At 38.9% G+C, this 23,957-nt stretch overlaps 1 protein-coding gene across 2 annotated transcripts in view; it reads left to right on the forward strand.

The window, feature by feature from the left end:
* The window catches only part of ITPR2 (inositol 1,4,5-trisphosphate receptor type 2), a 527,270-nt gene that overhangs the window by 106,374 nt on the left and 396,939 nt on the right, over window positions 1-23,957 (forward strand). For both annotated transcript variants that reach the window (XM_066354092.1, XM_066354101.1), the window contains 7 exons: window positions 2,188-2,303; window positions 3,511-3,597; window positions 6,210-6,368; window positions 12,838-12,936; window positions 13,595-13,678; window positions 14,654-14,800; window positions 18,305-18,400. In XM_066354092.1, the coding sequence (XP_066210189.1) occupies window positions 2,188-2,303; window positions 3,511-3,597; window positions 6,210-6,368; window positions 12,838-12,936; window positions 13,595-13,678; window positions 14,654-14,800; window positions 18,305-18,400 (788 nt within the window). The remainder of the gene's footprint in view (window positions 1-2,187; window positions 2,304-3,510; window positions 3,598-6,209; window positions 6,369-12,837; window positions 12,937-13,594; window positions 13,679-14,653; window positions 14,801-18,304; window positions 18,401-23,957) is intronic.

Raw genomic sequence — 23,957 nt, forward strand, 5'->3', positions numbered from 1 at the left:
AATTTGTGTTTTTGCTGCACTAAAACAATGTGGAGTTTGGTTACCTGCCTAATATAGGATAGTCAGTATAGTCTGCATTCAGTTAGAAGCACTCTTTCGGAGAGATCTGTAAACAGCTTTTTTATTTGTGTTTCAAAAAATTGTCTAGTCTCTTTGTAGTTGCTAGTATATAGGGAATAGTTTCTAGGGCTTATCAGATATATTTCCAAGGAAAACAAAAACAGTTTTTAGGTCTAGTTATTTGGTTTTCACACACATGCCAAGTTGTGATTCTTGTGTCATATTGTATTTGTAATGGTCTCTTACCCTATTTATAGCAGTTAGAAGATGTCTGTTTTCTGTTGCCTATAAAATATTTATGCACGTACATCAACAACTTTTGTACCATAAAGTCATAATTAGTTTTCTATTTTTTTTTTTTATTTTTATTTTTTTCATTTTTCTGAAGCTGGAAACGGGGAGAGACAGTCAGACAGACTCCTGCATGCGCCCGACCGGGATCCACCCGGCACACCCACCACGGGGCGACGCTCTGCCCACCAGGGGGCGATGCTCTGCCCATCCTGGGCGTCGCCATATTGCGACTAGAGCCACTCTAGCGCCTGGGGCAGAGGCCACAGAGCCATCCCCAGCGCCCGGGCCATCTTTGCTCCAATGGAGCCTTGGCTGCGGGAGGGGAAGAGAGAGACAGAGAGGAAAGTGCGGCGGAGGGGTGGAGAAGCAAATGGGCGCTTCTCCTGTGTGCCCTGGCCGGGAATCGAACCTGGGTCCTCCGCACGCTAGGCCGACGCTCTACCGCTGAGCCAACCGGCCAGGGCCATAATTAGTTTTCTATAGCCTTGTTTGTTTGTGTGGGGCAATCAATAGAATTCGTATTTATAATGATAAACTATAGAAAAAAGTCATTATTTCTTCTGAATTTTGAAAATTCCTTTAACAATTTTTAGTCATAAATTTTTATTTTTATGCCATTATAACCATAAATGAGATTTGAAAGATCAAATCTATCATTTAATTTTATAATTACTTTTAAAGAGAACAACAGAATGAGCTTGTATAGTATATTCAAGAATGTGGTATGGAAGGGGATGATAGGATGGGATAAACCTGAAGGGAAGGGGGGAGGGCGCTGTGGGGAGGACGGCAAGGGAGACGTTGAGGGGAATGCGGGGGAGGGGTGGTGCATTCGGGGCAACACTAGAGTCTATGTAAAACACAATGAATTAAAATCAATTTTTAAAAATGTGGTTAAAATGGATATTTAAGTTGATTAAATTTTAATTTTGTGATACATCTTTGAAAAATGAAAATAGTCATAAATATTAACACAGCAACCAAAATAAATTTGTTGTATTGAACTCATACATTTTTTGTGTGTGAGATAATGAAAATAATGTTTGGATTTTCTGTATCATTACTCCTTTATGAAAGAATACTGAGAGTTGACCTTTGTCTTGGATTGTAATTCATTCCATGAACATGCAAAATCATTCATGTGCAGAAGGATTCTTTAGTCTCGCTTTCATTGTTCTCATTAAAAGGAACATAAAATTTTTTGCTTTTTGACTTAGAGATATCACTATATTATTCCACTATGATATCCTATCTTGATATTGAGTGGTAAGAGTTAGGACTATAATCTTGGTTTATTTTATTTTATTTTTTCCCCCTTATACTGTATCTCAGATTTTCATATCATATTCATCCTAGGTATATGGCAGCTTGGGGAATGGAAGACTGAAATGTGGTTTTTATGATTGTTTCTATTTTTTGCATCGCTTTACTGTCAGAGATACATATACTGATAAGTAATTATTATACAATATCAGATAAGGCAGTGAAAGTCACAAATGTCATTTTATTCAGTTTTTGAGACCAAATACCTTAATATAATTAAAAGGTGCTTATCATATAATGGTTAGCTTGGTTTGATTTCTTTATAAATTGTGTTATCTAAAGTTTCCTTTAAGAAACTTCAAGTAATAAAGGGAATATTTTCACAGTCTAAAAAGTTATTAAAAAGGATGTTAAGGAGGAAATTTGGGAGTTGGCTGGAGGATGGGCTAGATGACCTTTTAATGTTCTTTATTCTCAGAGATTCTAAGATTCCAGTGATAGGCTAAAGGAAAATCTAAGAAATACTGGTCTTCTTAGTTAACAGTGTGTTTGTTTGTTATTGTGTCCTAGACTGCCTCTTTAAGGTGTGCCCTATGAATCGATATTCTGCCCAGAAACAATACTGGAAAGCTAAGCAAGCCAAACAAGGGAACCACACTGAAGCAGCCTTGCTGAAAAAATTACAGGTAAGGACCAGGCTTCTGTTTGTCTGGCTTAGGCTGGTCCATGCGCAGCAATAACAACAGACCTATTTCGTAGCCTCCTGATTTCCCTCAGTACATAGACATTTACAATAGTTGTGGCAACATACTGAAACTGGAATGGACTTTTAAGTGACAGGGTGTGACTGCTGATTTCCTAGTGTGTAGGTAATACACTCCTGCTGCTGTTTTTTAGGGAGTGCCAGACTAATTCAGAGATTCGTATCACACTAGAAACCAATTCAGAATCTCTGTAGGACTGTCAAATCCAGTTATATTTTATTTTACTTGGCATAGAACTTAATTTTTTTTTTTTTCAAAGACTAGAAAAAAATATCTAGTGTTTCTGATTTGGGCTGAGTGTGAGTTTGATAGGACTTAATTTGTGTCATTACAATTTCTGTTATTTTCAGAATTGAAACTGTATTTTGAGACTTTTGAAATTCATCTACTATCCTGGTTGGTTTCTCTAGCAGTTTTCCTTCTGAAAGTAATTATAAGACCACAGAGCCTAGTACTTTTCTGAAATTTCCAATATTAAAGCATCCCAAGATATTGTTGGCTACTTTTCAGCATTAAATTGAGAGAATTATTGAACCATATATATATGTATATGTATATATGTATATATATATAAATTTGTGACAAATAGAGAGAGAGGGACAGATAGGGACAGACAGACAGAAAGGGAGAGATGAGAAGTGTCAATTCTTCACTGTAGTTCCTTAGTTTTTCATTGATTGCTTTCTCATATGTGCCTTGACCTGGGGCTACAGCTGAACGAGTGACCCGTGGCTCAAGCCAGCGACCTTGGGCTCAAGCCAGCGACCATGGGGTCATGTCTATATCCCATGCTCAAACCAGCGACCCTGTGCTCAAGCTGGTAAGCCTGCACTCAAGCTGGCAAGCCCGTGCTCAAGCCGGCAACACTGAGGTTTTGAACCTGGGTCCTCTGTATCCCAGTCCAACACTCTATCCACTGTGCCACTGCCTGGTCAGGCTGCATTATATTTTAATTATGTACTTAATTATTGCTCCCCCACCCCAAGCACCAAGAGTAAATCAACCACCCTGTTTTATTCATGGTTGTATTCTTTCTTCTCTTTGTTCCTGAAAACCCTCTTATTTCTTTGTCATTTATTGTAGCCTTTTACTGTGTTTCCACACTGAATATTTGATAATCATTTTATAGCATGCAGCAGAACTGGAACAAAAGCAAAATGAATCAGAAAATAAGAAACTATTGGGAGAAATTGTGAAATACAGTAACGTTATACAAGTAAGTGGTGATTTACTTTTTCATAAAAGAGGTGACTTCTTTATGGGTAATCTGCATTTGGTAGAAATGCCTAAAAGCATTACAATTTGGGGGTACAGTTGGTGGGAATTAGAGATGTTGTGATATTTTCAGTTGGCACTCGGCACACTATTCTGTGTGTTTGGGAATAAAAATGCTGTAACCGCATAAAGAAGTGAACTTCTCTAAATGTATGCACAAGTTATTACAGCAAAAGGAGAAAGATGGGCAAACCTAATTTCTAAGCCTGTAATAAAATAGTCCTTTAGTATTAATGGGACTAATATGTAACATAGGAACCTGTGCTTTTTTATTTTGTAGGGAGTGGAAAGTTTTCAAATTATACTTTTAGATGGAAATTGTCCATAACTTATTAGAAGATCTTCTATTTCAGTTAGTGTACACGCTGATTTATCCCAGCCCCATTCCTTTCTTGTGCTTCTCTTAGACATTTTAACTTTTTACTTGGTTGTTTGTGAATATATGCCCCACCTTGTTCCCAAAGGAATGTAAGGCATTTTCAGAAACACACGCCACATAGCAAAATAAGAGAAATAAATAAGGCAACTGGGTCAAAGGGAAGATTATGGTTGAATAAATAAGATGAAGTCAGGAGTGAGACATGTTTATAAAAACCAGGTTGTAAGGTTGGGTAAACTTTGACGCAAAGCCTTTCCTTTGCCCACTTAGCTATAAGGGAAGCATGCTATCTGACAGCATTCCCATCTGTGGTCCATACCATAGACATAGATCTAAATCAGAGGTCTAGAAGCATAAACATTCCCAAGAGGAAGACCACAGAAGTATTTCTAAATGAGCTCTCATAAAGAGGACACTGTTTAATATAGTAAACAATAGCCTTAATAACTTTCTTTTAGTAAATACTGTAGTGAGGCATTTCATAGAGCTGTTTTAAAAATAGCCTCTCTCTCTCTTCCCGTCTCTTTCAAAAAAAAAAAAAAAGCCCTGGCTAGATAGCTCAGGTGGTTTAGAGCGCTGTCCTGATGTACCAAGGTTGCAGGTTCAATCCTTGCTCAGGGAATAAACAAGAATCAAACAATGAATACATCAGGGGTCCCCAAACTTTTTACACAGGGGGCCAGTTCACTGTCCCTCAGACTGTTGGAGGGCTGGACTAAAAAAAAACTATGAACAAATCCCTATGCACACTGCACACATCTTATTTTAAAGTAAAAAAACAAAATGGGAACAAACACAATATTTAAAATAAAGAACAAGTAAATTTAAATCAACAAACTGACCAGTATTTCAGTGGGAACTATGCTCCTCTCACTGACCACCAATGAAAGAGGTGCCCCTTCCAGAAGTGCGGTGGGGGCTGGATAAATGGCCTCAGGGGGCCGCATGCGGCCTGAGGGCCGTAGTTTGGGGACCCTTGGAATACATAAATAAGTGGGACAAAAATTGGTGTTTCTCCCTCCGCCTACCCCCTAAAATGAATAAATAAATATTAAAAAAATAAAAATAATATCCCTGATATTTTGTTAATTGACCAAGGGAAAAATGTCAGAGTGTAGGACAATCAAAGCAGTTCTGTGAGGAGACAAGATGAGGGAGCCTTGGTCCACAGTTCCCTGAATGTATGAGTTAATCTAAGGATAGGTTAAGTGATACCCTGGGGCTGCATGCCCCTTGGACAATCCTCCATAAATATAGAGTTTCTCTTAACAAAGTTTTGATTAATATTAAGTGCCAGCAAGAGGAGCTTATGTTTCTTGTCAAGAACCTAAGTGCCGATATTGCATGGTCAGCTAGGGGCTGATGCATGGGCTTTCTCTAACATGGTGGATGGATGCCAAAGTAGGGTTGGCCCATAAGGGTTTTCACTCGCTTGTGATAAAATGAGAGCCAAGGATATTATAACAAATTTTTTCAAAAAGCTGGTTTCTTTTTTCAGTTAAAGAATTGTTCTTTATTTTGAGATATTTCCTCGTTATTGTGAGAACTTAAATCACCATTCTTTTTTGAAATAGTTATAATAATGGAGAGGAAGCTTATTTGTTTTCGTTTTCGTACTTCATAAATTTTGTCCATGGAAGGCAAAAAAATCCAAGAAATAGTGCTTAGAAGGGGTGGGCTCAGCCTCCTCGTGTGAAAGGACAGCCTGGGTAGGTGGTGTGTCCGCCTCCTGACAGAGGAAGTCAGAGCTGTCTGTGGGCAGGGTGGTTGTTAATACTAAGTGGGTCAGTGCATAATGCTACTTTTGTGGGTTTGCTTTAGTATATTTTGTTTTTTGTGGCTGTGCAGGAATTGAGAAAGGATGCAGTTTGGGGGAACTTTCAGGTCTTTGGAAAGCCTGATTTTATCCTATTATTTATAATTAAGTGAAAAATCAGTCAGAGGTGTACCCTGGTTTTCTTCATTTGCCCACTTCATTATGAAGCAGAATTGAGGTGGAGGTGAAGAGCAACCCAAAGAGGTCAACTTGGGAAGTTAGTGAGTTTGAATAGAGCTTTGTTTAATCTTTACCCCAAGCTGTTTATGTGGGCACATAATATATGTATAAATGTATGCATGTCTCTAACAGAGGAGATAAAAAACCAGGTGGTATAATCCATGTCTTTTCCCTACAGCTACTACATATAAAAAGCAACAAGTATCTGACTGTCAACAAGAGACTGCCTGCCCTGCTGGAGAAGAACGCCATGCGTGTGTCCTTGGATGCTGCCGGAAACGAGGGGTCTTGGTTTTATATTCATCCCTTCTGGAAGCTGAGAAGCGAGGGTGACAATGTACGTAAATATAAAATTAGGAGAAAAACTGTGTTTATAAAGACAGTAATTCTTCACAAGTCAGAGAATCCCTAAAGTAAACAGGAAATAGGGTTTTCAATCTTCCACATACTATTTTTATATTAATATCTTTGATAGGTTAAAAGCATTTATTTGTAATACAAATTATGCTCTGGAATTATAAAAAACACAAAGTTTCAATTAATTTCATGTCGTCTTCCAGCTAGAATTTGTATGCAAGAACTTCAGTAACCTTATTGTTGGCTGAGCCTTAGAGAGGCAGAGTTGGCTCCTCTGCTTAATCAGCAGGAAGCCTGGCTGTAAGGAGAAAGCTCTGCTTGGAAAATACCGTCTCCTGCTTTGAACTGATAGAGGAACAGTGAGTCATGACAGTGTTTCATTTACTGGTTCTGCGGTCTGCGGTTTGTAGTCTGTACATCTTAATAGGTGGGTCACGTATGAGGAGCTGTAGACTGGCACCTGCTCGTTGATGACATTTCACATATCTTGTGGAATATGTGCATATTATGTCATGTAAATTTTGGTTGTTGCTAAAATATATTCTGCTACTTTATAGAGAAAATAATCACATGAAATTATTCAGTAGGATCCATAGTAAGATAGTTTTGTGTGTCATAAAATAGCAGGCGATAGTCCCTAGCACTTGAGCGATGTGGAATAGAGGTTGGTGGTTGACAGTGAATACTAAATAACTTTCCTAAATAAAATACCTTGCAAAAAATTGGGGCAGGTAACCAAGAAAAATAGTTGAGATTTTAAAAAAAATGAATATTTTAAGTTCAGAACAATATAAAAATATAATTATCTTGACAGTTTTCTCAATTACATTTTAAATGTGTTGGGTCTACGGCCATACCACCCTGAACGCGCCCGATCTCGTCTTAAATGTGTTGGATATTTCCTGTCTTAGAAATGTCTTCTTTTATAGTGAATCTATTTTTGCAGTGAATTTCGAAGTACAAAGTCAGTTCTACAGGATGAAAGCTTCATGGCTTAATTGGTTAATAAATGACCTGGTGATGCCGTCCTTAGGTAAGGTGTGGGCGCAGCACGGCACACAGCAATGGAATGCGCTTAAGTCTTGTGTTGATTCCTCAAGAAACCAGTCTTACTTTTTTTTGGTATCAAGTGATGTCACTGTGAGCATGAGTTATATTTTAATTTTAGTAGGAAGTTAATTACAATCAACTCTCAATTATTCAGGGACTGATTATGTTTATGAACAACCTAATGTCTTCTGATGCCCTTTCTTGGAGGGGTTTGCTCCCCTCCCCAGCCCCGCACTGAGTAGTGTCCCTGTCTGTAGGTGGTTAATGAAAATTAAATGTCAAAACACACAAAACCTGAGCTCGAGCTCTGAAGGAATGCTATGAAATGATTGGAAATCAGGCCATTAGATTGACTATAGATTTTCTTAATGCATTCTATCCAGTTCATTTCTCTATTCTGTCTGTTCCTTGACCTGCTTCCAAATGCCTTTACAGTGTCAACAGAGAGTTGAATGTAATAAACTATTTCAAAGAATTAGTTGTATTGGGGAAGTAAAAACAAACTACTGCCCCAACACTCTATCTTGGTGGAAATGGACATTATAATTGTTAAGTGCAATGCAAATTCTTCTTATATGGATGTGCTCCACAAAGCATGGCTAAGACAACCTTCCACATTGCTTTTTTGCTTAAATGGTTCACTGTTGAAGCTCAGCACTGTGTAGCTGTTGCGTGTGAGTCAGGGTGCTGTGGAAGCATCAGCACAGCCACAGCCCTGCGTTCAACACTTAACTCATTGTATTGTAATGCTCATTTTCTTCCCTAAGAATAGGCAGCGTCCCCCCCCCGCCCCCCAAATAAGCCTACTCTATTTTATTGGAAGCAAATGCAAATACTGTCACTTCACAATAAGTGATTTAATATTTACTGATTTTCTTTAGAAGCATGCTAAACTAAGAAGAGAGAATTGTAAGGTTCAAATGTCCTTTAAAATTATATCTTACTATTTAGCAATTACCTTTAGGTTGCAAGTATCCAGGTAGGTGTTTGGTGCCTGAAATGAAATGCAAGAACGAGACTGGGCAGAAAAATGCTCATTTCTTCAAAAAAATCAATGGTTTCCACCATTTAAGATCACCTTTGTCATATGTCTTACAGAATTGTGGGGTAATTTTGGGGGAAAAGTAGATTCATGAAGATTCCTCAACTTTCAGCTAGAAATCCTTGCTTGCTGTTGAGTAGTTAGCAAGTCACTGGGGACAACCTTGGGCAGAGTATGTAAATGTTTTATTTCCATTTATCTTCCCATAATTGAGTAGTTAATTTTTCTTTTTCTTTTTTTTTTTTTTTTACAGAGACAGAGAGGGATAGGAAGGGACAGACAGACAGGAATGGAGAGAGATGAGAAGTGTCAATCATCAGTTTTTTGTTGCAACAAATGTTGTTCATTGATTGCTTTCTCGTATGTGCCTTGACCGCGGGTCTTCAGCAGACCGAGTAACCCCTTTCTCAAGCCAGAGACCTTGGGTCCAAGCTAGTGAGCTTTGCTCAAACCATTTGAGCCCACGCTCAAGCTGGCGACCTCGGGGTCTCGAACCTGGGTCCTTCCACATCCCAGTCCGACGCTCTATCCACTGCACCACCACCTGGTCAGGCTGAATAGTTAATTTTTCATTTTTAATTTTAATCTAAGAAGATATTGGTTCTTTACCATGATGGTAGATTTTAAAAGTGAGAAAAGGAAAGACTTCTTTTATTTGAGAGGAAAATTCAACTCTTAGGGAAAGAAACTCTTTAAATGGCCAGTTGATTTTCGCTGTTTGGAAAACATTGCTTTGGGTTTATAGCAAAGGCAGGACAAAACTCTGAGGTTTTTGGTTTCTACTGCAGTCTTCATTTCACCTTACCAGGTGCCACTTCAAAAGAATGGTTGCTGGCCCTGGCCAGTTGGCTCAGTGGTAGAGCGTCGGCCTGGCGTGCCAGAGTCCCGGGTTTGATTCCCGGCCAGGGCACACAGGAGAAGCACCCATCTGCTTCTCCACCCCTCCCCCTCTCTTTCCTCTCTGTCTCTCTCTTCCCCTCCCACAGCCAAGGCTCCATTGGAGCAAAGATGGCCCAGGCACTGAGGATGGCTCTGTGGCCTCTGCCTCAGGTGCTAGAATGGCTCTGGTTGCAACTGAGTGATGCCCCAGATGGGCAGAGCATCGCCCCTGGGTGGGCGTGCCAGGTGGATCCCGGTCGGGCGCATGTGGGAGTCTGTCTGACTGCCTCCCTGTTTCCAACTTCAGAAAAATCCCCCCCCCCAAAAAGAATGGTTGCTAATGGCATTAGAATATTCTTCATTTTCAGTAAAATCCCGGCTTGAATCTCACATGGCTGTTATATACAATCAACAGAAGTGCTTTTAGAATTGCAAATTTTTTAAAGGTGTTTGTGAATGAAAATGAATCTATCTTTATCCTCCCTCAAGTTCAGCATTTAATGCACCGCTTCTCAGAAGGCACCTGACTTCCATCAGTGGGTCAGACCTCATGCTGCATGCACTCTTCTGAGAGCACCAAGTTCCATATTTACCAAGTTACCTAATTAGGTATCTATTCTTTGAAAATAGGAACTGTTTCTTAACCGCTTTTGTATTCTTCCTGGCACCTCTTACTGTACTTTTGTATTTCTTGTGATGGGCATATTGTCTGTTTTATTTGAAAGTCTTATTCAGCTTGTTCCGTCAAAGTAATCAGGTACCTGACTGAGAACCTGGAAATGACTGAATTAATGTTAGTTTCTCTTTGTGAATTCTGTTCTTGAGAAACCTGAGGGTTTGGAACATTGTGACTGTGGGCTGGTCTTTTAAAAATATGTCATAAAAATAAAAAAAATAAAAATATAAGTCATTATGGGTGGTGTTTTTAAGTACATATAACATGTGGATTGGCTCAAAGTTTACAAACAACTATAGTAAAATACATAGTAAGACAGAGCAGTGAATATTGATGCAACCAATAGTATTTTTTTTAATTGGAAGGACTTGGCTAAAATATAAAATTTACATTTAGCAATTTATTGGCTAATGTTTACTTTGGTTCAGATAACAATAACATATTAAACCAAACCTAATTGTTCTTTAAGAAATGGGATGACCAGATGTAGCACTGGCAGGAAGTGGTGACGCGTCCGATTATTTATAGTGGGGCGACTGCTTGGAACTGTATGTGGCTCTGAGATGTAGAACTTCTTTGGTGTTATTATCATTAGCAATGACAAGTTTAACAAATTATTTTCAAAGATGTTGGAGATAAGTTTATGTCATGTTGACTTTGACAGGTTCTTGTTTATATTTAAGTTTTAAAAATATAAATTCACGGTTCAAAAGAGAAAACAATATAAAGATACATCATCAAAGTCTTCTCCCCAGTTCCCACCCCTCTTCCAGTTAGCCACCAGAAGGATTTCTTATGCATATATTTTACTCCCTCCTTTTTTTTAAATACTAAACAGCCCAACTCTGCCCCCTCATCCTCTCACTTAACAGTGTTTCTTGTTGATCTTTCCTTTTCTGGACATAGAGAGCTGCTATGATGGGTCCTTGTGAGTCACGTCATCTGACTGATGATGGACTTTTGAAGGCAGGGTGAAATCATATGGTACTTGTCTTTCTCTGACTGGCTTCTTTCGCTTAGCATAATACTCTCCAGGTCTATCCATGCTGTCAGAAAAGGCCAGTTCTTTTTTTTTTTTTTTTTGTGGCCAAGTAGTATTCCATTGTGTAAATGTATCACAGCTTTTTTATCCACTCATCTACTGATGGACACTTGGGCTGCTTCCAAATGTTGGCTATTGTAAATAACACTGCAGTGAACATAGGGGTGCATATATGTGAAATCTAATGAACAAAATGAACTAACAGACAAAATAGAGACAGATCATAGATAGAGAGCAGGCTGACAGCTGTTGAGGGTGAGGCTGGGTGAGGGGGCTGGAAGGATTGAGTAAAAAGAACAAAAAAGAGAAAAAAACTCATGAACACAGACAACCATGTGTTTATTGCTGGTGGGGGGAGGTGGAGGAGGGTGTGGGGGGATAAACGGTGATGGATGGAGACTTGCCTTGGGGAGTTGAACGCACAGTATACAGAAGATGTGTTGTAAAATTCTGCACCTGAAACCTGTATAATTTTGTTCATCGGTATCAGCCCAATAAATGGAATTAGGAAGGCAGGGTGATGTATAGAAGCTATCTCTGCAAACTGAAGAACAGCCTTTCTTTCCTCAATTAGTGAGAGTCAGACTTCTCTATCCTATTTGAATCTCCAGATATGTGACAGCAATGCCATATATGAATGTAAATTCCTGTGTATAATCTATAAAATGGTTAATTTTATTGAGATTCTGTTTCTTAAGGTCTTGGTCTAGGTCAAGATGCAGGGAAAAGTTCTGTCTATTGTTGTTGTCTAAGCCCTACTTTGTTTTTCAGTTATCTATCAAGCTCATTTTTCTAATACTCAGTTGTTATGAAGTGTGCAAAGGGAAAGTTTGTTTTCATTTTCAAGGTGGTGAGCCAGTCTATAAATGAGAGTGTAGGCATTACAAAAATAAGTCTTTTATGGAACTTAACAATAGAGGTAACTTTAATGTCTATAAAATTAAATTGTTCATTATTATCATTAGGAAAATACAACTTAATTTTCCTGCATTTTAAGTTATAAATAAAAGTACTTGAAGATAAAACAGATGATAGCATAAATAAAAAATATTAACTTAGACTTACTTCTCTAGAGCATTTTTCCTGTAACCAAGTTTAATTTTTACTTAAAAATGAACACCAGGATTAAGGAACAATATTAGTTTGGGATGTTGAAGGTAAAAATTGAACCAGATGCCCAAGGCTCAAACAACAAACATAGTTCTACAAGGTCATACCTACCTCTGTATTTCCTGAATCCAGATGATATTAGAATGTTTAATAAACTTCTGAGATGATATAGGTAAGATCCAATTTAACAGATCTGTTTTTGATTCCAGAAATAGCCCAAATGTATGTCAGTATCTACTTCTACTAGACGTGGTCCTACTAAGTATTTAGGCAGATTGGTTTTTGTGGCAGCTGTATCTGTTCTCTGTATCTGCTGTGCACATATCATAAGACACATGTGGAGGAATAATGACATATTTATCCATGTTAAGAAGGCTCTAACTGAAATAGGAGACTAATAATAAGAGAACCTACACTGGCTTTGTGAATTCAGGAGTGATGGGCACTATGGGGCATGATTACATGATCATTTTTACTTCAAAGATGAGTTTTACTTCAAAGAGAAAAAGAATTGAACTGAAATTTCTATGGATGGTAAACAAGCCAGGTGTTAGGTCAATAAGGAGGGTTTTTATGTAATTATTTTTAGCTTTAGTGTCGCAGCAAAGATCCATGCAGTATCTCAATTGCAGCTTATTTCTAATTCCTAGATTGTTGTGGGCGATAAAGTTGTTCTGATGCCTGTGAATGCAGGACAGCCGCTACATGCCAGCAACATCGAGCTGCTGGATAACCCAGGGTGCAAAGAGGTACGTTCAGGGGGAAAGGAAGTGAACTTGCTGATTTTTTTCATGAGAGAAAAATGGATATATAGTTTCTTTCATGGTTTTCTTTTTTTTCCTTTTTCTTTTCGTAAGTGAGAAGCGGGGAGACAGAGAGACAGACTCCTATATGCACCCTGACTGGCATCCCCTCGGCAAGCCCCCTATGGGATGACGTTCTGCCCATCTGGGGCTGTGGCTCTGTTTTCGGCAGAGCTATTTTTTTTAGCTCTTGAGGCGGAGGCCATGGAACCATCCTCAGTGCCCAGGGCCAACTTGCTCCAACCATGCTGCTGGAGGGGAAGAAAGAGCTAGAGAGAAGGGAGAGGGGAAGGGGAGGGGTGGAGAAGCAGATGGTCACTTCTCCTGTGTGCCCTGACCAGGAATCAAACCCAGGACAACCACATGCCAGGCTGATGCTCTACCCCTGAGCAAACTGGCCAGAGCCTCATTGTTTTCATAAGCTTAATTTCAGTTATACTAATTAATACTCACAAATAGTGATTGTTATTTTCAGATAGTCCTTGGAATACATTTGTGTTGTCCAGAGTTGCTTTTTTTCATTTCTTACTATGTAGTTGAGGTAATAATTTCTAGTATAACATGTATTTTGTATTCCTATAACTTAAAATTTCTTTATGAATAGGTAAATGCTGTTAATTGCAACACTAGCTGGAAAATCACTTTATTCATGAAATACAGTTCCTATCGGGAGGATGTGCTGAAAGGAGTGAGTATGTGCTACACAGAACATTTGCTGGAAGAATCGAAGGTGGTCTTACTGAACTTCTGGATGCAGAACCTGTGCATTCACTGATGTTTATCATTTAGAGCAGTGTTTTTCTTTTTCTTTTTTTTTTTTTTTTTTTGTATTTTTCTGAAGCTGGAAACGGGGAAAGACAGTCAGACAGTCTCCCGCATGCGCCCGACCGGGATCCACCCGGCACGCCCACCAGGGGCGATGCTCTGCCCCTCCGGGGCATCGCTCTGTCGCGACTAGAGCCACTCTAGCACCTGGGGCAGAGGCCAAGGAGCCATCCCCAGCGCTCAGGCCATCTTTGCTCCAATGGAGCCTCGGCTGCGGGAGGGGAAGAGAGAGACAGAGAGGAAGGAGAGGGGGAGGGGTGGAGAAGCAGATGGGTGCCTCTCCTGTGTGCCCTGGCCGGGAATCGAACCCGGGACTTCTGCACGCCAGGCCGACACTCTGCCACTGAGCCAACCGGCCAGGGCGAGCAGTGTTTTTCAACTAGTGCGCTGCATGAAGTTCTAAAGTATGCAGTATCTGAATGTTTAGTCAAGGGCTCTGACCTCTTTTCCCTTAGACTATCAAATAAAAAAATGACCACAGTCAACATAACAATAGTTGTTCAATGTGAACGAATCACAATTATATATATTTTTTGTTAGATCAGCAAAAATATATTTTTTGGTGTCTCACAGAATTTTAGTAATTAGTTTATTTGTGCCATGAGATGAAAAAGGTTGAAAATCACTGGTTTAGAGTGTCACTATAAACCTATAAACCCAGAATGCAACTGTATACTCACTATGAGTGTTTCATTGAGTTTCCCCTTCTATATTTTGAATTGCATTAATAATCATTAAGAGCCAAGTAGAGTATCAAAGCCAGAAAGATACACCTGCTTTTTATGTATGATGGTCACATATTTCTTGGAAATACAGTTTTCTTGATTTGTTTTCCTAGGGTGACGTTGTTAGATTGTTTCATGCAGAACAAGAGAAGTTTCTGACCTGTGATGAATATGAGAAAAAACAGCACATCTTTCTTCGTACAACCCTGCGTCAATCGGCCACTTCTGCTACGAGTTCTAAAGCACTCTGGGAAATAGAGGTGTGTAAAAGATTACTTGGCTTTTCATAACTATATCAATAAGACAAGATTCAATAGGCTGATTGTTTTATTGTAAGCTTCATTTATAATAGGCCAATAAAACAATAATTTTTGTGAACTGACTTAAACCTCTTCATTGCTGTGATTGATTTGCAATCAAAGTTACTACTTCTTTAACTGTCCTCTGGGGAGTTTCCCTCCCTCTTGTTTAATGCAGATATATATGTAATTTTGCTTTTTAAAAGTCCATTGTGAGATGTTTGCTGTCAAGATGATTAAGACTGAAGACCGTGTGCTTCACATGGCATAGGAATTAAGATGGAGCAGGCGACTCACTTTAAGTGACATCAGAACTACCATCACCGCAAAGAACATTTAGCTCTTTTGGGGATGCCATTTACTTCTACTGGGATGAGGAGATCCATAGTTAAGAATTTATTTAACCTTTTGAAAAGTATCTTTTTTAAATGTTCCAATATGGTAGAGTAATTAAGAAAATGTAAGAGAGGGATTTTTCTTTAAAGAACCTTTTATACAATGGAGGAGAGAAGGTATGCATGATCACTCATAAGCAAGCCAACGTCTGATAAAGTCCATCTTGATTTAATGGACATCAGGTTTATTCAGTGGTTCTCAACTGCTGTAAGCCCATCACTCCCCTTTACAGCATATATTCTCTGATATTTCCTTTAATATCCTAAAGTGAAATTCATAGGTAATACTATCTGTCTATTCTTATGATTAAAAATTAATAAAATGCCCAACTTCTAGTATTAAGGAGAAATAAAACATTAATTTATAATTAAATAATATGTATTTCAACATGTGATACCCATGCTAGAAGGTACGATATTTATACCTGTCCTTGATGGGTAATGGGAGAAGTGGTAAATGAAGAGGATAAGAACATTCTATATGAAGACAGCAGAATGAAAGAGCCAGAGGTACTCGTGGACCTAAGTCATCTTGCATTAGGAGAATTAATAACAGGACGTACTTACTTGTACATGAATAAGAAAAGAGGGAAATAACCTCTTTACTTGAATTGAAATAGGGATAATAAGGCAAATTACAGACTATTGAAACAGAAAAATGAAGAAATGATGTTTCTGTGAACGAGCTGAGCCCTAATTATAAGTGTCACATCAAAATAATTCTCTTAAGTTATGATGTGGTTTGAGATAGCACAAAGAACATATTTTGTATCTTGAAATCCACTCCCTGTTGAGGCACTCCTTCAGCCAGTAGCATTCAGGAGAGACCATATCCTTCAATAGGTGACAGGGAATTGAGAAGGTGTTGGGAAGACAACCATCACTCAGAATTCTGCACAACTTTTCTTAGCATGGTAAGACTTGGAAGATAAGTCACCTGAAATTAAATTCATAATTAAAAGATGCATTTTCACACTATAAATATCCCCCAATTTAAATACTATAGTGATAGCAATAATGAGAGATGTTATTTTAGAACTTTATTAATTAAATACAGCAATAAAAAGGTCATACCATGACTTCCCTATACAGTGAGTTTCCTGCATGTCATGTGTCTCTGCCAATTTGATGTTTCTCTTTGTTAAAAGGAGTTTTGAATCTTCTTTCTAGTATATTTGCTATTAATTTTATAGCTTTTGCTGAAACTGTACTACTGTGCTGAAATCCGTTTCAACAAAATGCTTAGTTGTAAATGCTATAACCCACTGAGCAGTTAGAATGGAGAGTGAATAAATTATTCAGTGATTTTGAGATGCCTTGAATTCATTTAAGCTTCTCTCTTCATAGTATAGTTCTCTTAAATTATTGGACTTTTCATATAGTGTGATTTTGTACCAAAGTACAGTATTACCAATTTATATTTGTAGTAGGTTTTTCTCTGTAGGAGATTTGAAAAATGTAGGTAGTGACATATTTCTGTGTCAGTCAGGAAGCTGAGCATCAGGTGTTTCAAAAGAGGTACAATGGTACTTTGACACACGAGCACTTTAAATCACAAGTAATTTGAGAGACGAACAGTCACTAGCGGGATTTTTTTGCTTTAAGTCATGAGCGAATATTTGAATCACGAGCTTCCGCCACCCTCCACTAGATGGCCTGCCAAATGTTCAGAAAGGGAGAAAGAAACGAACTTCCATGGAAAGGTTTTTGTTGAAACAGCCTCTAAGTGAAAGCGAGGAAAGTGGTGAAAAGCCAAAAGTCAGTGAAGAAAATATGATTAAGCAAAGTAAAAAAATACCAATTAGGTTTAGCAATAAAGTTACATATCATACATAGTGTGTAAGTTAAATTTTGCAATTAAATATAGCAGTAAGTGTGCAGAGAGTGAGTTATATTAAGCGGTAGTGCACAAAATGAAAACCTCCTCCTCCAGTCTCCTCCCCCTCTGCCAGCCTGACCTTGAAGGTAAATACACTTCATAAACCAGTTTATTTCTTTACATTCTCTCTTATTATGTATATATACATATATATGTATTTGTTATTTATAAAGTACATTTTCTTATTTACAAGCATATAAAACAAAGAATTTGTGTGGTTTTTGAGGGCTGGAATGGATTAATTGCATTCCCATTAATTTAAATGGGGAAATTCGATTTGACACACGAGCAAATTGAGTCATGAGCTCGGCCATGAAACGGAATTAAACTCGTGTATCAAGGCACCACTGTATTTACTATAGGAAATTAGGTTTAAGCATTATTGGAAGGACCGGATGGGAAAAACACGTGGGAGTAGTGGTCTTATCTGAAGGTCTGGCAGCATAGTAACCCTCTCCTGCCCCTCCTCTGAGTTGCAGGCTTCACCTCCTGTGCCTCCGGAGTCCACGTGGACATGGTGTTAATAGTAAGCACACGTGGAAAAGGCCAAGAATTAATTTAGTCCTGTCCTCCAGGCCTGTGCATTTGTGGTTCTCTCTGCTGCAGTGACCTCTTCCAGTCTCTCTGCGTGACTGTCTTATCCGTATGTCCTGGTTTCAGCTCACACATCATCTCCTCATGCCACGTGTGCACGCACTGTCATATGCTGATTGTCATATCTAAAGTAGCCTTCCCTAGTTCCTCAGTCATGCCTCTCTTTACTTCCTCCTGGCACTTGCCACATCTTATTTACTGAAAGCACTAGTCTTATTCATTGCTGTGTCTCTATTGTCTAGAAGACTACCTGGCATACTGTAGGTTTTTAATGCTGTCTGTTGTATGAATGTTTGAACAGCAGATGGGGGCTCCACTGTATTTCCAGTTTGGCCTGGGAAACCTGTCTTTTGGCGTAAGGCTGTGTTTCAGTTGTAAGGCATGAGCATCACGCATGCGCAGTGAGTTTATGCTTATGTCCTTTGTTCATTTATGGGGAATTTTGTTTTTCTGCCATATTGTCCTCTCACAAAAACATGTATTAGATTTGACAAGTTAGCATTAACAGGTGGGCACCCTGTGTCCACTGTTGGCATTTGCTTGCTGGGTACATGAAAATATTTTAGCCATGATTACCATTGCTCTTCTTGTCTGTAGGTGGTTCATCATGACCCGTGCCGTGGGGGTGCAGGGCAGTGGAACAGCCTGTTCAGATTCAAACACCTCGCAACTGGGAACTACCTAGCGGCAGAGGTAAGACAAACGGTGCAGTGTTAGGAGGTCTCTGGCTCGGAGATCGTGAAAGAGGCACTTAGGTTTTCTAAAGTATATATTTGAAGGAACAAGTACAATAAGGAACATGTTACAGATTTCATTATTGGCTATCATGCTCTGGGTTGTCACTTAAAATTTTCTTAAAATATAAATGTTAACTGAAGCATTAAAATAATCTTTGTCTTAAAATTAAACAACAGCAGCGGAACCTTGGGGATTGGTTTCCTGTAAGGTCAACTGCAGTAGGGTATCTGATTCACACATATATGTGATTAGTTCAAAAATTTTCCATGTAGCTTCACTCTTTCAGAATATCTGCATTGGACAGAAGTTAGTTCATTGTGGCTGTAGTATAGTCTAGATAGTTTCGGGCTTACCCTCAGTGGCCATGCTTTCACTGTTCGGTGGCTTTTACTATTCAAACCATTGGAGAGGAAGCGGTTTTCTTCCTGAGATGTGGAACTGTCTAAAAACTGTCAACAAAAATGGTAGAAACATATAGGGTCTTTTCTTTCTCCACTAAAAGCATATTGACAATCAGATAGATATAAAGGATGCAGAGAAGTAAAAGCGTAGACATTTTAGAAATGATTTGATTAAAGTTTGTTTTTCCAATTTGAAATACTTGTTTGTGGATGTATGAAAATATTCATTCATTCTACTCTCCTCAACTTTGTCAACTTAAAGTTTCTTTTAGTTGAAACCAGAATTTGGTCGTAGAGTTTTTGGTATTACTTGCCTAACTTTTGGTTTTGGATATGAGGGAGAGTAAGAGTGTGGGGCTGGAGAACTGATGAGAAAATGGTGTGGGAAACAGGAAGTTTCTATAAACATGCTGACCCCTGTCTAACGTAGCACCCAACCTCATGACCCTCTTCATCCTATTAATCTGTGATAATTTTCTTCATAGTGTTTACCACTATCTGATTTATTGTGCATTTTCTATTATATGCATATATTATAGTTCTCTGTCAGATGTATGTTTTCTTAAGTCAGGGAATTTTATTTTATTCTTTTAAGATCACCACCGTTTCTCCAGCACCTAGGACAGTGCCTAGAACATAGAAAGCATTTGATGAATATTTTTGGAATGAATGAAAGAACATAAAGAACCTACTTAAGCTTCTACCTCTATAATCTTAAAGCAGGGGTCAGGAACCTTTTTGGCTGAAAGAGCCATGAACGCCACATATTTTAAAATGTAATTCCATGAGAGCCATACAACGACCCGTGTATGTTACACGTTATCCAATAAAAATTTGGTGTTGTCCCAGAGGACAGCTTTGATTGGCTTCAGCCACCCACAACCATGAACATGAGTGGTAGGAAGTGAATGGATTGTAATACATGAGAATATTTTATATTTTTAACATTATTTTTTTATTAAAAATTTGGGAGCCAGATGCAGCCATCAAAAGAGCCACATCTGGCTCACTAGCCATAGGTTCCCGACCCCTCTCTTAGAGGATGGGAAGAAGAATTTAGAGATTTGTATCTGAGATCATTTGAACCACATTTGGGCAAATGAATCTCTCTAAGCTTCAATATCCTCTTTTGGAAAATGGGATAATCACAATACTTATATAATAAGATTATTAAGAGAATTAAATGAGGTAAAGTGCTTGGCACAGTTTGTGGCTCATGGTAAGCATCCAGTAAGTGATGCCAGCATGACAATTTTATTATATGGTAAATAGGGATTGTTCCTTTATAAATACCTGACTCATTATTTATGAATCTGTTCAACTAAATGAAATGTAGCTTTGCAATTTATGAGCTACTTCCACTGTTAGTGTTTTGAAGTTTTTTGAAAAGTAACCCTTTGAAGCAAAATTAAGTAGTAAGATAGGAAACTTTATCTAAAATAAGAATTAGAAAAGCCTACTAGATGCCTTTTATAATATAAGTTAGGATTAAAATTCTCTTGGGTCCTATGTTAGTGGTTCTTTTTCTTAATTTACTTTTCAATCAATGGCTCTTTTAGCTACTGACTTCATCAAGAAAAATGATATATCTTAGTTTTGTGTTAATTTCTTTAATTAAAACTTATATCGTTTGATACATTCAAATGATTAGATTGTTAACAATTAGGTTGTTAACAATTAGATTAAGAATTATTTTATTAACTTTAGTGATGACTCATGACCTCAACACATAAATTAATTCATTAAAAATTGAAAAATTGAAAGCGGTTTATACCTTTAACAGAATTTGAAAGACTGTCTTCTCATGGTGATTCAAGAAAACAGAACTTTAAATACCAGTTGCTATTTTGTCCTTTAAAGAGTCTGATGTGTCTATAGGATATTTTTTTCGACATTTATACTTTAGATAACATCTGTTTTTTATGGCAAGGTGAGGGAAGGAGAATTAAGCATTAATTAAATATGTATCTAAACATTGAAAGCCAGGAATTGCTACTGATTTTAACTAGCATAACAGAATGGGCACTTCTGTGTAGTATTCTACTATCAAAAGGGAAATCATAGTTTCAATATATTGACATCCATTAGTTAGGGTTTTATATTTCATATGTCAGTCAGCTCTGTCCAGACAAGATCCCGGCACAGTCACGTTTCATATGCTTGTCCTGCTGGTGTGGAAGTGTCCAGGGGTGTGGCAAAGTCACAGTGATTGTAGTCACTATCACTTGATAAAACACTGCTTTCCAATTCCAGTTCCACAACAGGTGAAAGCTGGCCTATGATAGTTGAAAAACAATGATTATCTTTTTGCTTTTAAAGCTGTCCAGGTCTTTAATTTCAAAGCATCTTCATGTCACTGAGGGATAGGGTAAGGAGTTTCCAATATTTTGAGTTTTAACTTCCTTGCAGTATTTGTTTTATTATATTATACCCTTATTCAGAAGAGAGAAAAAGCTCCATGGCTTTTATTTTGCTTTCTAGTTTTATTTTAATACCTAGATACCACTTAAAAAAATAAGACACCCATATTGCAATGTTGAAAATGTGAGAGTTGGGAGTAATTATTTTTGAATTTATAAAAATAGCAAGCATGATCTCTTAAGATTTCATATGTTGTTATTTTTTTCCCTTTTCTTTTTTTTTTTTTTTTTTAACTGAGAAGAGGGGAGTTGGAGAGACAGACTCCTGCATGTGCCCCGATTGGGATCCACCTGGCAACCCCTGTCTGGGGCTGATGTTGGGACCAACCAAGCCATCCAAAGTGCCCGGGGTGATGCTCAAACAACTTGAGCCACTGGCTGCAGGGGGGGGGGGGGAGAGAGAGAAAGGGGGAGAAAGAGGTGAAGAGAACCAAATGGTCGTTTCTCCTGTGTGCCCTGACTGGGAATCGAACCTGGGATATCCACACACTAGGCCAACGCTCTATTCACTGAGCCAGCCATTCGGGTCCAATATATGTTTCTTAAGTGCCTAATAAATGCACAGCATGGTGGAAAATGCTGCAGGCAGAGAAGAAATCAGAGGAGTCAGTCTTTGCCCTTAAAGAACTGACCTTCTAGCCTGACCTGTGGTGGCGCAGTGGATAAAGCGTCGACATGGAAATGCTGAGGTCGCCGGTTCGAAACCCTGGGCTTGCCTGGTCAAGGCACATATGGGAGTTGATGCTTCCAGCTCCTCCCCCCTTCTCTCCCTCTTTGTCTCTCTCTCTCTCCTCTCTAAAAATGAATAAATAAAATAAAAAAATTTTTTTAAAAAAAGAACTGACCTTCTAGTTGAGAAGACAGCATACAAAACAACACGGTTTATCAGCAGGCAAGATCATGTAGGGCTGATTGTTTCTGCAGGTGGAGTTGGGTTAGTGTGAGATTAGTCAAAGAAGGCTCCTGCTTAGGGTGAACTTTTCTGTGGTTCTCAAAGAAAGTAATAGACCCAGGTAGGCAAAGAAATAAAAGGACAGTCCTTGAAGAAGTTGCCAAGGAGACACAGAGAAAGATGTGGAATGTCTGAATCATGTGTAGACAATGTATAAACACAGTCCAGCTAAAAGAAAGGGGTTCTAAACCAAAATGTGGAGTGACAGATCTCTGTGCTTGAAGATTTTGAATGGAAGGGTCTGAATGTGATCTAATTAGTGCTAGCAATGAAATTTGAAGTTGATTGTGGTAGCTAGCTACCTTAGAGGTTGGGACTGGGCAGCTGTTTGTGAAAATTTGGTAGATGCCAGTGATGCCATTAGAAAATATCTTAATTCCCACCCTCGAGGAGCTCCTAGTACAGTGAGATAAAGGTATTGTAGCAATATGAATTGTGGCGGGCTCATAGGAAAGCACTGAAGTGCAACACGCTTTGGTAGAGGGGCCGGGGAGGCCCCAGGAACAGGGCAGAGGCCTGAGAAGGACCTGCCTGATGGAAGAGTAAGAGGGGGAAGAGAGAGAGAGCGTGCTCAGGCAGTGAGGAAGCTTTTCCCCAGGGAAGGAGGAGAGGGCTGTTGTGCAAACTGGTTTTATACGTATGATGACTATGTGCATGTCGCATAGGATGTGTGTGAGTTTGGAAGTGGTGGGGCCAGGAATGTCGGGCAGCTGACTTTTCCAGGCCACGCATGTTAGGCTAAGGACAACGGGCTGTGTCTTTAAAGAGCAGTGTTCGAAAGAAATCTGTACTCATATGTACCCTGATTTATTGATGTCGCCCTAGTAAAATTAATAAAAAAAAAAAAGGAAAGAAATCTGTACTTAAAGAACACTCCAGAATTGCACTGTATTGTACAGTAATCACTCGCCACCTGTTGTCTGTTCAAATTCAGAATTATTAACATTACATAAAATTAAAAATTCAGTTTCTTAGTCACACTAGCCACATCTGAAGTTGCTCAGTATCCCATGGTATTGGAGCGTGCAGACATAGAACATTTGTGTCACCACAGGGACAGTGACGCTGTGGAGCCTTTGTGAAGCAACTGGAGGGGTTGAATCTAGAGGCAGGAAGACCAGCTGGGAGACAGGTGTGATACCCTCAAGGAATTTTGAGGACTCAGACCAAGGGAATGGTATTGGCAATGGCAGGAAGGGGAAGACATTTATAGGACATAGAATGGATGGAGTGGTAATCCTCGGGATGGTAGGGGTTAGGGAGTAGGAGGATGTGGGCTTTGGAGAACTGGCGATGGCTTTCAGGAATTTGGGGAAAAGGAGAAGAGGTGAAAAGATGATGAGGGTAATAATGCATTCAGTTTTGATATGTTTATTTGGTGGGATTTGTAAAATGTCCAGGTGAATATGACTAATAAGCATAGATTCTACAACTTCTAGAAGCCTGGGGATTGGCAAGGGCTGAGGAAATGGATGTGGTCCTCACCAGCATGAGCGAGATCATCAGGGAGAATGAAGAGAGGGAGTGACGTCTGAGTATGGAACCATGAGAAACATGATTTTTGTTGGGTGGACAAAAGGCTGGGGGCCTGAGAAGTCAAAAAAGCAACTGGATACTCAAATGAGCTGAATCACAAATACCAAGCAAGGGAAGATAGGGTTTCAGAAAGGAAGGAACTACCATATTTCCCAATGTATAAGACACACTTTCCCCGAAAAATTTGTGGTCTAAAAATTGGG

This window comes from Saccopteryx leptura, chromosome 1, assembly GCF_036850995.1.
Source record: "Saccopteryx leptura isolate mSacLep1 chromosome 1, mSacLep1_pri_phased_curated, whole genome shotgun sequence".
NCBI classification, from domain to species: domain Eukaryota; kingdom Metazoa; phylum Chordata; class Mammalia; order Chiroptera; family Emballonuridae; genus Saccopteryx; species Saccopteryx leptura.